The sequence below is a fragment of the Myotis brandtii genome, unplaced genomic scaffold, assembly GCF_000412655.1.
Source record: "Myotis brandtii unplaced genomic scaffold, ASM41265v1 scaffold191, whole genome shotgun sequence".
Taxonomy (NCBI): Eukaryota; Metazoa; Chordata; class Mammalia; order Chiroptera; family Vespertilionidae; genus Myotis; species Myotis brandtii.
The window spans coordinates 3,611,545-3,627,466 of record NW_005357115.1 but is presented as its reverse complement, the minus strand read 5'-3'; the positions used below and the strand labels follow the sequence as shown (position 1 = coordinate 3,627,466).

General features: G+C 40.4%; 1 protein-coding gene across 5 annotated transcripts in view; it reads right to left on the bottom strand.

Annotated features, from left to right (window-relative positions):
- MTA3 (metastasis associated 1 family, member 3) overlaps positions 1-15,922 on the bottom strand; it is a 121,506-nt gene that overhangs the window by 86,478 nt on the left and 19,106 nt on the right. For all 5 annotated transcript variants that reach the window (XR_001361820.1, XR_001361821.1, XM_014538452.1 and 2 more), the window contains exon 4: positions 505-631. Coding sequence is in view for 3 of the 5 variants with exons in the window: in XM_014538452.1 (XP_014393938.1) it covers positions 505-631 (127 nt within the window). In the remaining 2 variants the exon portion in view is untranslated. The remainder of the gene's footprint in view (positions 1-504; positions 632-15,922) is intronic.

The window sequence follows — 15,922 nt, the reverse complement described above, 5'->3', positions numbered from 1 at the left end:
GGCGGAGGGGGGCGCGCTGGGGCCCGGGGGCCCAGGTGCTGCCCAGGGCCCAGAGGTCAGCTGGGACCTGCCTTTCCATGCCAGACACTCACGCTTCAATCACTGGCAAGGCCTAGGGACCACACCCGTGCACGAATTCCATGCACTGGGCCTCCAGTGACTCTATAATGTTCTAGGATTCTGGAAAAGACCAGCATTTCCCAAAATGCAGGATGTCTCCTGGACACTTTTATACAGGATGCTAATAGATACCCAAATAAGTTGGGAAAGTTAGGATTAAAATAAAGCTACATGGTTACTTTACTGCAGAACATTCTCAGGGCTTTAATATGCAAAGACACACTATAAATTTTCAAGATAAGATTCCATTATGAAGTATTTAGTAAACTAATTTGAGCAAGATCGTGAGCAGAGTTTGGAAAATGCTTCAAAGAAGGTTGCTTGGTGTTTTTCTTAATTGTCATGATATTACTGAATACTAACGACTTCTTAAAAAGTTCTTACCTGATATGTGTTGCAGGCAGAGATTCATATTGGCGAGACAAAAAGAGTTCCCTATGTTTCAACTGATGTTTCTGTTTATCAGTCAAGTCAGCCTCAATGGTTGTTTCAGATTCTTCCTCAATTTCTTCTACACAAATAAAATTCAAAGAATTCATTATTACAAAGCACAATATCTATCTGGATATTAAGAGAGACAAAAAAACTTTCATTCAATATTTTCTTCATATAATTAATGTTAAATTTACATATTTAGCTTTTCATTTGAATTACAATCATAAAATTAAGTTACATACCTTCAAAGGAAGAACTGCAATTTAAAAATGGCAGATGGGCCCTGGCAGAGTAGCTCAGAAAAGATACCAAGTGTTGGGAGAAATAGGAGTGGGGCAAAAGCTAAATAACAAGAGGAAAGGGTTGGAAGTCTATCTACAAAACAATAACAACAGGATACTCCATTTAAAAAGAGAATAGTCAGCCCTGGCTGGGGTGGCTCGGTTGATTGTAGCATTTTTCCATTAATGTGCACGAATTTCATGCACCAGGCCACTAGTTGCATAATAAACTATCATGATGGAAACAAAGAAAGGACAACCTTTCATTCATTCAACCAAGAGATATTAGGTGTCCAAACAGGCACTATTCAAGGTATTGGAGACAAGCAATGAGCAAAACGTTAATAAGAAGAAACAATTCAAAGTGCTTGCCTTTGGGGGAGAGAGACCAAGATGGCGGCATAGGTAAACACCGGAGACTGCTGCCGCAAACAACCACTTCAAAAATACAACTAAAAGACGGAACGGACATCACCCAGAACCACAGGAAGGCTGGCTGAGGAGAGACTCTTCAACTAGAAGGAAAAATAACAGCACACCGAGGCTCAGAGGAGGCGCAGTGTGGAAAAAACTCAGGTGCGGAGGTGCGCGCGCAAAGCGGGCTGGTGGCTGAGAGCGCGGTTGTCGTTTTCGGTCAGGGGGGAGTCTCAGACTCTGAGCTCCAGATACGGGCGAATCGCTGGGGACTCGGACCCAAACGGGAGAAGCGGGAGTGTCTGGCATCAGTTGGAAGGCAGCTTTCCCTCCGAGGTTTGCAGCGGTTCCGGGGGTTCTGAGAAGCAGAGCCTCTGGGAACGGGACTGAGAGGGGCCATAACCGCTCCCTCCGCCCGCCCGCCCTGTTGAGCCCGCCCCGCCCAAGCCCTGCGCAGAGCCATTTGCCAGATCGCCTCAGGCAAAGGCTAGATTAGCACCTCCCCAGAGGACAGAAGTTTTCCGCGGCAGACACAGCTGATTCACACAGCCAGTCGGCCTGGTGGTCAAATCCCTCTAGTATTAACTACAACAATCAAGGCTCAACTAGAACAAGACTGCGCACAAAGACCACTAGGGGGTGCACCAAGAAAGCATAAAAAATGCGGAGACAAAAAAACATGACAGAAATGGAGGATATAGAGCTAAAAATCGCAATTTTGAGGGCTTGCAAAAATGTGCTAGAAGCTGTCAATAAACTTGAGGAGAGAGTCACGAAAACTAATGAGACCCTCGATGCTATGATAAAGAACCAACTAGAAATTAAGCATACACGGACTGAAATAAAGAATATTATACAGACACCCAATAGCAGACCAGAGGAGCGCAAGAATCAAGCCAAAGATTTGAAATGCGAAGAAGCAAAAAACACCCAACCGGAAAAGCAAAATGAAAAAAGAATCCGAAAATACGAAGATAGTGTAAGGAGCCTCTGGGACAGCTTCAAGCGTACAAACATCAGAATAATTGGGGTGCCAGAAGATGAGAGACAGCAAGATATTGAAAACCTATTTGAAGAAATAATGGCAGAAAACTTCCCCCACCTGGTGAAAGAAATGGACTTACAGGTCCAAGAAGCGCAGAGAACCCCAAACAAAAGGAATCCAAAGAGGACCACACCAAGACACATCATAATTAAAATGCCAAGAGCAAAAGACAAAGAGAGAATCTTAAAAGCAGCAAGAGAAAGAGACTCAATTACCTACAAGGGAATACCCATACGACTGTCAGCTGATTTCTCAACAGAAACTTGGCAGGCCAGAAGGGAATGGCAAGAAATATTCAAAGTGCTGAATACCAAGAACCTACAACCAAGAATACTTTATCCAGCAAAGCTATCATTCAGAATTGAAGGTCAGATAAAGAGCTTCACAGATAAGGAAAAGCTAAAGGAGTTCATCACCACTAAACCAGTATTATACGAAATGCTGAAAGGTATCCTTTAAGAAGAGGAAGAAGAAAAAGGTAAAGATACAAATTGTGAACAACAAACATGCATCTATCAACAAGTGAATCTAAGAACCAAGTGAATAAATAATCTGATGTACAGAATGAACTGGTGATTATAATGAATCAGGGACATAGAAAGGGAATGGACTGACTATTCTTGGGGGGGAAAGGGAAATGGGAGATGCAGGAAGAGACTGGACAAAAATCGTGCACCTATGGATGAGGACAGTGGGTGGGGAGTGAGGGCGGAGGGTGGGATGGGAACTGGGAGGAGGGGAGTTATGAGGGGGAAAAAAAGAAAAAAAAAAGAAAAAAAACAACAAAAAAAAAAAAACAAAGTGCTTGCCTTTGGGAAGCAGGGTTGGAAGGAAGTGATAGAAGACAGAAGACAAAGTTTTACATCAGATTTTTAAAAAGCACTATTTAATACTTTCTTTTATTTTACTGAGGAAGGGAGAGGGAGAGAGAGATAGAAACATCAGTGATGAGAGAGAATCGTTGATCAGCTGTCTTCTGCAGGCCCACACCAGGAATCCAGCCCACAACCCCGGCATGTGCCACCACTGGGAATCGAACCATGACCTCCTGGCTCATAGGTCGATGCTCAACCACTGAGCCTCACCAGCCAGGCTAATACTCTTTTTAAATAAAAAAAATGACCAAATGTCATTTACAGATATAATCACAAATAATTTTAGATACAAAAAAAATTTTTTTTTAAATATATTTTATTGATTTTTTACAGAGAGGAAGGGACAGAGATAGAGAGTTAGAAACATCGATGAGAGAGAAACATCGATCAGCTGCCTCCTGCACATCTCCCACTGGGGATGTGCCCGCAACCCAGATACATGCCCTTGACCGGAATCGAACCTGGGACCTCTCAGTCCGCAGGCCGACGCTCTATCCACTGAGCCAAACCGGTTTCGGCAAGATACAAAAATTTTTTAAATACAATTATCTGTTAGGGGCTCACAGATCCTCTGCAACCTTACCTAGATCAGACGTGTACATCTATGGGAATAGTAGGAGCACTGAGGCGCAGAGTGTGAGCCAAGGTGGGGAGGAGGGGTCACTCTTCACACAGAAAGTAGAACTCAAGTTCAGGCCTCTAATGCCTTAATTTTGGGACACTGATTGGCAACAAACACACAACACTTTTCTGTTCCTCACAATTCTTAATAGTTCTTATTTATGGACCCTGGACCATAAAAAGATTTTTATCACATATAATCCCCTAGTTGTGGCAGTTCTTTTGAAATGTGTGAGGGTAATGAATGGGCTAAGTGTCAGATCTTTTCTTCTTCCAAATTTTGAAAGCTCTGAATGGAAAATGAACCTGAAAAACTGATTTAGAAAGATTCACCTAGCTCAAAAAAAAGAATATAATTATTTAAAATTCTTAAATTTTCTTTTTAATGAGCTACTCAAAGAAAAATACAGCACTAAAAGAGCCATTTACTTTCAAGTGTAACAACATTTCACCAGTAGAAAACGATGTGCACTGGCATTATTAGCACCAGCAAAGATCACACACAAAATTATACTTTACTAGCAAGAAGGCACTGGGGCAAGGAGGGGAGACAGAGTACAAGAGAAACCTGCACAAAAGGGATTGTATGAAGTTTTAAGGGGCATATAAATATCACTATTCTTAACACTGCATGTGCCATATAAATGCATGACCCATCAAGGCTCCACAAATTGCAAAGTTTTAGACTGCAGGATGAGAAAGAAAGCATGGCCAAAAGCTCACTAACACTAATTACACTTGCAAGCTGAGAGGGGATGGGATAAGGCCAGCACAAATGTCTAAGGGGCACCATCAGAGAAGAAATAAAACTAGGTGAGTACCTTCCAGAACACCAAAGCATCAGCCATGGGATATGGGAGATCAATCTCAGCAGCAGGTTACAATCAGGGGCTCAGGCAAAGCTGTAGAGATTGGGCATGTGACATGTGTAAGACCAGAGTAGGCGATTAAGCAATGTATTAACTGAACAACGAGGGACAGAATGTAAGCAAGAGGAGTAAGTACTGGACCTGAAACTGGGTGTTTTTCAGAACAGATCAGAATTGTAATTCCTATCTATTAGTTGGGAGGGATGAAGCAGGGAGCTGGCAGGAGGAGAATTCTCCACAGGTTATTCTTCAGCTTCCTAGATCTCTATTTTAATGAAATATCTGCCCACAGTGATAAGATATTAGTTCATACAGACCACACAGAAAAGCAGGTGGTTAACAATTTGTTTACAGAGGCATTTAACAAGTACCCAAATGTTTGTAGACATATTACTGGACTGAAAATAGCTTGGTAACTCAAGCCTGCCTGTTAAGAAAAAAAAAAATCCTCAAAAAAGGAATAAGCAAGTTGAATAAATTAGAAGAATTTTCATGACAGCTGCGATTTCAGGGAACTACCTGAATGAAGAGAAAAAATGTTTGGCAGTCTAGAGGCAAATGATCAATAAACAAAAATCAATTCTATTTCTATCACTAGCAATGAACAATCTAAAACTTAAATTAAGAAAACAATTTCATTTACAATAGCACCAAAAGGAAAAATATACTTAGGAATATTTTTGACAAAAGACAAATTTTGTATACTAAAAACTACAAACATCATTAAAATAAATTAAAGAAGACCCAAATAAATGGAAAGATTATGTTCACAGACTGGAAGACTTAATGTTGCTAAGGTGGCAATACTCCCCAAATTGATCTACAGATTCAATGCAATCCTACCAAAATTCAAACTGCCTTTTTTCCAAAAACTGACAAAGTAATCCTAAATTTCTTATGAACATGTAAGCAACCTAGAATAGCCAAAATAACTTTTGGGGGGGAAAACTTAAGAGAACTCACACTTTCAGATTTCAATGTTTACTTTAAAGCTGCAACAACCAAGACCATGTGGTATTGGTATCAGTCTAGAGACATACAGTATAGATCAATGAAATAGGACTGAGTCCAGAAATAAGTCCATACATTTATGGTTAATTTTGGACAAGAGTGCCAAGATAATTCACTGGGGGAGTGAATAATGTTTTCTACAGAAATGGTGCTAAGAACAACTGGATATTCACATGCAAATAAAGTTGGACCTTCACACCATATATAAAAATTAAGTCAAACTGAATCAAAGGCCTGAATGTAAGAGCTAAAACTAGAAAATTCTTACAATAAAACACAGGTATAAATCTTTATGACCTTAGACTAGGCAATGGTTTCTTCACTGTGGACCCTAAAGCATAAGCAACCAAAGAAAAAATAGATAAATTGAAATTAATATTAAAATCTTTATGCTTAAATGGACACTATCAAGAAAGCAAAGAAATACAGAACAGGAGAAAATATTTACAAATTATGTATTTGATAAGTGTCGAGTACCCAGAATATATAGGGAACTCTTATATAACTCAAGAATAAAAAGACAACCCAATGAAATAATGGGCAAAGGATGAGAATAAATATTTCTCCAAGATGTGCAAATGGCAAATAAATACATGAAAAAATGTTCAACATCATCAGTTACTAGCGAAATGCAAATCAAAACTTTAGATACTTCACACCAACTAGAATGACTATAATAAAAAAGATAATAAGAAGCATTTGCAAAATAGAGAAATTAAAAATCTCTGTACATTATTTGTGGGAATGTAAAATGGTATAGCTGCATTGTAAAACAGTTTAGCAGTTACAGACAGTTACTGTATGACCAAGCAATTCCATTCCTAGGTATATACCCAAAAGTGAAAACATATATCAACAGAAAAACTTGTAAATGAATGTTCACAGCATTATTCATAAGAGCCAAAAAGTAGAAACAACCCAAATTGATAAAATGGATAAACTGATATAGTACATCCATATAATGGAATATTATTCAGCCATAAAAGGAATGAAGTGCTGATTTATGCTTTAACATGGATGAATCTTGAGACATACTAAAGAAACATTACGAAAGTGAAAGTTACAAAGGACTACATATTTTATGATTCCATTTATATGAGAAGTCCAAAATAGGCAAATCTACAGAGATAGGGAGCAGATTTGTTGCTGATAGAGGACGGATGGAGGGAGAAATGGGGGAGTGGACTGCTAATGGGTATGGGTTTCTTTTTGGAGTGGTGAAATGTCCTGGAATTAAATAATGGCTATGGTTACACAAATCTGTGATTATAGTAATAACCATTAATTGTACACCTTTTTAAAGGGTGAATGATATGATATGTAAATTATATCAAAAAGAAAAAAGCTAAACCTGAAAAAGGGGGGTGGGAGGGCAAATGAAATGCCGAGTCAAAAGAAGAACGAATGAGTTTCAGTACAGTAGTGCCCCCTTATCAATGGGGATATGTTCCAAGACCTCCAGTGGATGCCTGAAGCCGCAGACAGTACCAAGCCCTATCTACACTATGTTTCCTTTCCTACACATACATACCCATGATAAAATTTAATTTACAAATGAGGCACAATAAGAGATTAACGTAAGTAACTAACTATAAAATAGAGCAATTATAACAATATGCTGTAATAAAAGTTATGTGGCATGCAAGGGTTATTTGAATAAAAAAACTGCAATATAGTCAATCTGATAACCAAGACAGCTGCTAAGTGACTAATGGACAGGTGGCATATGCAGTGTGGATACACTACACAAAAGGGATGATTCACATCCTAGGGGGGACGGAGCAGGACAGTGTGACATTTCATACTACCCAGAACTGTGCGCAATTTACAATTTATTAACTGTTTATTTCTGGATTTTCCATTTAATATTTTCAGACCATGGTTGACTGCAGGTAACTGAATCTTCGAAAAGAGAAACTGTGGATAAGGGGGGACTACTGTATAGTCATGTAATGGAATTCCACTCAGTAGCTTACAATGAATAAGTGAATTCACACACTAACATAGATCTCAAAACTTGATACTAAGCAATAAATGGCAATCTGCGGAAGGACATATATACACAATGACATTTTTTAATGCAAAAACAATGCTCTATATAAATACTACATATATGTAGCAAAAGTATAAGAACATGAATAGGGAAAAATCCACCAAAGGTAAGACAGCAATTCACCTATGGGGAAACTAGGTAGGGAATGGAGTTGGGGAGGGATACACACAGCACTATAAGAATCTGAAACAAATATGTCAAAATATTAAGAAGACAAAGCTAGCTAGTAGGTTCATAATTAGTAATTCATTATTCTCTTTTCTGCTTACTAAAAATACTTCAAAATAAAAAGTGAGTAGGACCCAACAGAAAGATAACACTTCTAATCCACATTAAACTGTGGATTTCCTTCTTTAATGGGGATAATCACCACAGCTGATAATCATTTCGTTACCATATCTCCCTTCTCTTCATCTCTTTCTATCATCAAAACAAAACATAAATTTCAACTGGCATTCTGTATAACATTAATCAATTTCTAAACTAAACACCAATAAATTTACATATATATAAATACACAAATAAATGTTGGTTTCCAAGAGGAAATAAAAATCTATCTATCTATCTATCTATCTATCTATCTATCTATACACACACACATACACACACACACCTACACACACACACAGTATAAAATAGAGAAATATGCTAATTAACCGGGACGCCGGACCGGGTCGACAGGACAGGAGGAGGTTGCACGCCAGCATTGGGGGTGGGGCGGCAGGGGCCTCCACGTGCCTGCACTGGGGGAGGGCCTGATCAGCAGCGGCCATGGCTGCTTCACGGGACAAAGAGGGAGTGGGCGGCACCACGCAATTTCGAATCGCGTGCTGGGCTCCTACTATATTTATAAAAGCCTAAGCGACCGCTACCACCGAACGACCGCTACCACCAAACAACAAGAACGACTGGTCGACCAGTCGCTATGATGCGCACTGACCACCAGGGGGCAGACACTCAACGCAGGAGCTGCCCCCTGGTAGTCAGTGCACTCCCACAGCCAACTTCCCGCGGCCAGCCAACAGCCCACGGTCCCTTCCCGCAGCCAGCCACCCGCCATCAGCCCCTGGCACTACACCATTCATAGACAACCTGCTTCTGGGTCAGGGAAATTATTTATTCTTTGTAATCCTCGGTTTCTTCATCTATGAAATGTGTACTTGCCAGAACGGGTTTGGCTCAGTGGATAGAGCGTCGGCCTGCGGACTCAAGAGTTCCAGGTTCGATTCCGGTCAAGGACATGTACCTTGGTTGCGGGCACATCCCCAGTAGGGGGCGTGCAGGAGGCGGCTGATCGATGTTTCTCTCTCATCGATGTTTCTAACTCTCTATCCCTCTCCCTTCCTCTCTGTAGAAAATCAATAAAACATATTTTAAAAAATTTTTTTTAAATTTAAAAAAAAAATGTGTACTTAATTCCTCCCTCATATATAAATTGCTTAGCACAGTGACTAACAGTGCTACAGAAAAAAAACTGCTATTACTTTTTATAAATAAAATTTAATATGATTTTCTTTGACATTTGGAAAACCATTTCTATCTCCTAAAACAATGGCTCCTAATTTAAAAGGCAAATCATATTAAAATTAAAACAAATTAAAAATGTTTTCACTTTCTGTAAACAAAACAGATATCCAGATCCCTCTGTGGAGATTCTGATTTAGAAACTCTGGGGTAGACAGGCCAGTTAGGCATTAAGAATCCTATATAATAAAAGGCTAATATGCAAATTGACCAAATGGCAGAACAACCGGTCGCTATAATGCACACTGACCACCATATAATAAAAGGCTAATATGCAAATTGACCAAACTGCAGAATGATCGGTCGATATGACACGCACTGACCACCAGGGGGCAGACGCTCAACACAGGAGCTGCCCCCTGGTGGTAAGTGCGCCAGAAGCCAGGCTCACAGCTGGAGAGTGCAGCGGCAGTGGCAGGAGCCTCCCCCGCCTCCACGGCAGTGCTAAGGATGTCCGAATGCCAGCTTAGGCCCTCTCCCTGGGGTAGCGGGCCTAAGCCAGCAGTCAAACATCCCCCGAGGGCTCCCAGGCTGCAAGAAGGTGCAGGCCGGGCTGAGGAACGCCCTCTCCTCCGAGTGTATGAATTTCGTGCACAGAGCCTCTAGTCATTTTATAAAACACTAATTTTAAAACTTTTTTTGTCAGAACACCTATACCAGTTGTTGTCAAGCTTTTTAATCTCAGGACCCTTTATACTCTCAAATCCTATCAAGGACCTCAAAGAACTTCTGTTTATATGAGTTATATCTACCAATACCATATTAGAAATTAAAATGGAGAAATATTTGAAACACAAGAAATCACAAGCACACAATCCATTATCATGAGAGTAACGATGTCATCATGTGTCATAGAGCCTCTGGACAAATTCTGCTACTGTACTCAGGAGAAAATCGACAAAAAAATTAAATGGCAACTTAATATTATTATGAAAATTATTTTGTCCTCACAGACCCCCTAAAACATATTCAGGAACTTATGCAAAAGATGTATTAACTGAAAGTCTAACATGAAATTAAAAACAAACTGGCTGAAGCAAGGGTTTTTACTTTATTGGGTTTAAGAAACCTGGCTCAGAAATTTTATCTTCACAGTGTGAGATCCAATGACTCATATCTTGTTCTCTAGCAAATTAGGATCCCATCAGAAATTTAAGCTATTTCTGCTTTACATTTATGTATTCAAAGAATACTGCATCTGGCAAAGGCTGCCCAATCTTGTAATATTGTCAAATTTCATCTGGAATTTTATACAGGCTTAACATGTCACCATGCATTTTTCCATTTGCTATCAATTTTAAAACTTAAGAAACAAAATAAAAGGATTAGAAATAACCAAATTTTACAGCACCACCAGACCATCATCCTCTCCAATTCATATGGGCACAACTCACATTTCTCCCCTGCTTTGATTATAAAAAAACACAACACTCAAGAACTTTCAACCACTATTTGGATCAAAACTTTCATGGCTGAAAAACATCTCCCAGCAACCTGCCCTGCCATTTGTTTCACCTATTTCCTCCCCCAACCCCATCCCACTCCCAAAAGAAAAAAAAAAAAATTTATTGAAGTGCCTACCGATGTGTTCTGGGGATATTCTGTGAGGAAGACAAAAAGTCCTGCCCTGATAAAAACTGCACTTGACCCAGGATTATAAACAAGAATATACATTTCCAAGTGTCATAAATATTGTAAATTATGTAAGGTGCTCCAGAAGTATGACAGAGGAGACTACCGTATCCTGAGAGGCCAACAGAGCCTTCCTAAAGAAACACAGTTTAAGGTGAGACCTGAAGGGAAAGGGGGTGGAGTGGGTGGGTCCCCATCTTTTTAAACAAGAAAATACAAGAGTGGGTACAGCTTGCCCAGCTCCTTATCAGTACTTGGGCTTGGCTTGACTATGAATTTCCTGCTTTTACCTTCACATCCTGCTGACTAAATCAGCAGAGAACCTTATTCAGGGTGACTGGAACTGTCCTGGTTTTAAAACTGAAATTCCTAAGGTCAGAAAACCCCTCAGTACCCGGCAAACCAGTACAGCTGGTCGCCTAGCCCTCATATTACTCAACCTAAGCGTTATGCTTTGGCCTACTAAAAGAAAACCTGTGGTCTCATAATGGCTAAAATTTCAAAGACTGAAACTACCAATCTTATCAAGAACATAAACTGAATGGAATTTCCATACATTCAAACAGAGGCAGTGAAAATGGGTTTAACCATTTTGGAAAACTTTTTGGCAATAATGCTGAAGTCAATTTGACACGTTAAGCCTGTTATAAACCAGCAATTTCACTCCTATGTATTTATCAGGGGGAATGAGAGCTTAAGTACACCAAAAGACTTTCACAAGAATGTTCATAGCAGCTTTTTTTCATAGAAGCCAAAAACTGGAAATCATTCAATGCCCATTAATAGGAGAATGAATACTACTGGGCCCGAAAAAAGAACAACTAATAACAAGCAATAGCATAGAGAGATGCCACAAGTATGGTGCTGAATGAAAATAGTCAGGGAGCTCTGGCCTGTGTGGTTAAGTTGCTTGAGTGTTGTCCCGTGCACAGAAAGGTCACTGGTTCGATTCCCAGTCAGGGCACATGCCCAGGTTGTGGGTCTGATCCCCCATCTGGGTGCCTGAGGGAGACAATCAATCGATGTTTCCCTACCAGTAACTGCTGCATGTACAAAGTAAAACAACTCTTCCAGCTCACCCGTACCTATTTACCCCTTGCCAATATGTGGATGGTGATAGTGGTGGAGGCAGGTGATAGAGAAAGATGTTCCAGGAAAGGCACATGGTGAGGACTCGTTATTCCCCACAGGAGAGAAGCACAAGACAGCACCAACTACTGGTCTTGTGGGCTGTGCTTCCCAAAGGCACATGGGGCATTCTTTGCCCTTTGTAGTATACCTCCCGCCCTGATTTTCGTCTTAATACTTTTTCTGATATAATGGGACCTAAGTATTATGACCTTAAAATGGGGAATGTAAGTATGAAAAGAGGGAAGTGTTTTAAGCCAAATGGCTCTCTACATGAAGTGATGGGAGAGGTACCAACATATATAAAGCAATGCAACTTATTTATTTGTACATTATTACTAAAGGTTGGCCATCTACATTCTAGGATTCAGCCTGGATGTCAATATCAAGCCCTCAAAGTCTATATCCCCAACAGTCTGGGGGTCCCAGTCCATGGCTCCAACTTTGTGCACATTGAGAGCCATGTCATATGGTAAAAAGTGTAGCATCTGCAAGGTTGTTTAAGCAAAAGAAGTGAGGTTGCTGACCCAGATGAATCCTCTGGAGGAAAGCTGTGATGCTGAAGATCCATGACTGAAGACAAAATGACATCCAGTCGGCCTCCCTGCCTCCTGCCAAAGAGAGAAATGACGCAGCAAGGCCTGCTTTTCCCAGAGGGGAGTTTTAACTCTCTCAGTAGCACTCAGATTCCTGGTGGTAGACAAAGCAGGCAGATATGGGGCTGCACTTGTAAATGAAGGTATCCTATTATCTCTTTTTTTATTATTAAAGAGGACTCTGAACTTGGGGAAGAGGGAAATTAGAAAAGAAAATATTACTAAAGGTTGAACTGATAGAAAAGGCTCCTCCCTGCATTAGAAAGGCAGGAGCTTTTGAGACATTCATTAGCAAATATTTAAGTCCCCACAATGTAAAGAAAATGGCAACAGATGGTAAGAAGACTGGGGGCACCACCCTCAAAAAGTTCAATTCTAATTCCACTTAACATTGCTATGGTTTTTGGTAAGTTACTGACTTCTCTTTGGGCCACTATAGAAACAGAGATAATAACATAAATTAACAAATTTTAACTGTAAACATTAAAACGACAAAATGAGTATGTGAGTACCTAGTATAGCACCTCAAACATAGAGATCACAATGTTAGTTTTTCTTCCTTATCCAAGATAAACTATTTGTAGTGTGAAAGTGTAGAATCTCTTTTGATATACAATGTTACTATGACATTTACTAAAATGCAAAGCCTATGAACAAAGGCCAGAAAAAATTATACTGATCTATAACCAACACACAGAGCAAATACATCTGAATTAAGCTTAAAGACTGCCCAAAATTAAAATCAAACAAAATGTCGGTATAATCTGACAAAATGTATAATCTTATAAAATGTATTATACAAAATGTATAATGGATATCTTACAATATCTCGGGATATTATTTGTAAGTCTATTTTTTTTTTAATTATTTGTATCTGTTGTCTAATGCAGAGGCAATTTTGACACGAGCTATGATTTTTTTTCCCATCTTTGTCCTCTAGAACTGAAGAAAACCACACCTAGATGTCAAGAAAAATGGAAGAAAAATAACCCTCTTCAGTGCCTTAAAATTTTGTTTATTGCACACATGGGATAAGAGTAAGAAGCCCCTTTCTACATCTTAGATGAAGAAAACAAAGATAATAGGAAAAAGAAGAGAGAACCTCTGGACATTACGCCTAGAATTTGCCTTATGCCACGGATGCCTGCTTGGCTTTTTAGGAAAGGAATATGTATGGAAGCCTTATAGGTGATGGTAAATGGGCAATGGCAGAAGCCATTAAAGATACCTCCTACCTCCGCTCAACAAGAGAACTGGCCAGATCTAAGAGGATTTTCTCCTTTTATGTATCTCTCCATCTCTCTGAAGAAAGAATCTTCCATCTGTACTGTCGTGCTATGAAAAACTGTCATGAAACAATTCTCTTTACTCTTTTATAAAATGAACAGGCAACTGAGGTACTCAAACTTGTGAATGATCATTTCCTAAAAGCACTTGGTGTCGCTTTAAAAGTCTCCTCTCGGGTTTTCTGAGAGCAGGGACAGTGTCTGGTCACTGCTAACATCCCCAGCACCCAGAACAGACATTTGCTCATACTGAAATGAATTATATTTTGAATGACTGAAGAATAAGCTACTGGAAGGAGCATGGCCCACTGAAAATGACTGGGTTTGGGATTTCCAGTTCTAGTTCCAGTTCCCAACTTGTGCATGGAAACTGGCATGAGGTGTACTGGGAGGCTATGACGCAGGGGCCATCTTCCTGAGACTCTTAGCCATTAGCAAGCAAACTTAAAAGGGTAGGCATTCATGCAGCAATGTATCCATTCTCTAAGTTCCTAGGTGTCAAGAAAGCGTGTCAGCAGCTTCTGGATACCACTTCTAAAACCTTGGACTGAGGCTTCCAGGTGACCATTTTCCAACTTGAGGCTTTCAGGTGATCATTTTCCAACATCCTGGCTGTGAGGGGCAACTGAAAAAGCATGCTGCTAGCTTAGCTCCAAAGAAGGTTTCAGAGGAACCAGCTTCCCCTGTGGGTTAGTTCTCTGTATGGTTCTGGGAGTCCTCCAAAGGCCCAGCCTTGGATGTTTCCTCAACCATTCCATCATTTTGTAAGCACCTAATTAATTCTCAGTAATAGATCAAATCCAGATTGGTTTCTGTTTCTCTCACTCACTGACATTTCTCATAAAAATATTTTCTCTGTCTCCTCAGGGCAAGGGAAATAAAAGAAAAAATATACAAATGGGACTACATCAAACTAAAAAGTGTTTGCACAGCAAAGGAAACCATCCTATATAATAAAAGGCTAATATGCAAATCGACCAAATGGCGCAACGACCAATCGCTATGACGCGCACTGACCACCAGGGGGGCAGATGCTCAATGCAGGAGTTGTCCCCTGGTGGTCAGTGCACTCCCACAGGGGGAGCGCCGCTCAGCCAGAAGCCGGGCTCATGGCTGGCGAGCACAGCAGCGGTGGTAGGAGCCTCTCCCACCTCCGCTGCAGACAGGTCGTAAGAAGTGAGGGGTCCCGGACTGCGAGAAGGATGTCTGACTGCAGGCTTAGGCCCGATCCCGGTAGTCAGACATCCCCCGAGGAGTCCTGGACTGGGAGAAGACACAGGCCAGGCTAAGGGACCCCCACCAGTGCACGAATGTCGTGCACCAGGCCTCTAGTTAATAAAATAAAAAGACAACCCACTGAATGGGGGAAAATATTTGCCAATGATACATCTGATAAAGGCTTAATATCCAAAATTTATAAAGAATTCATAAAACTCAACACCAAAAACATAGATAATCCAATTAAAAAATGGACAAAGGACCTGACTAGACACTTCTCCAAAGAGGACATACAGATGGCCAAGAGAGATATGAAAAGATGCTCAACATCGTTAATCGTCAGAGAAATGCAAATTAACACCACAATGAGATAGCACTTCAGGCCTGTCAGAATGGCTATCATCAATAAATCAACAAACAAGTGTTGGCAAAGATGTGGAGAAAAGTGGCCCTTGTCCACTGTTGGTGGCAATGTAGATTGGTGCAGCCACTATGGAAGAAAGTATGAAGTTTCCTCAAAAATTTAAAAATGAAATTGCCTTATGACTCAGCAATTCCACTTCTGGAAATATACCCAAAGAAACCCAAAACACTAATTTGAAAGAATATATATACCCCTACTTTCATTGGCTATCCTATCTAATAATAGACAAACATGGTAATTGACCTTACCTTCGCTACGCCTCCCATTGGCTAATCAGAGCGATATGCACATTAACCAACAAAGATGGCAGCTAATTTGTATAGTGTAGGCAGGGCGGGACAGCGGGAGCCACCATCCAGGCCCCCTTGTGTGGCCCGGGCGGCACAGGGC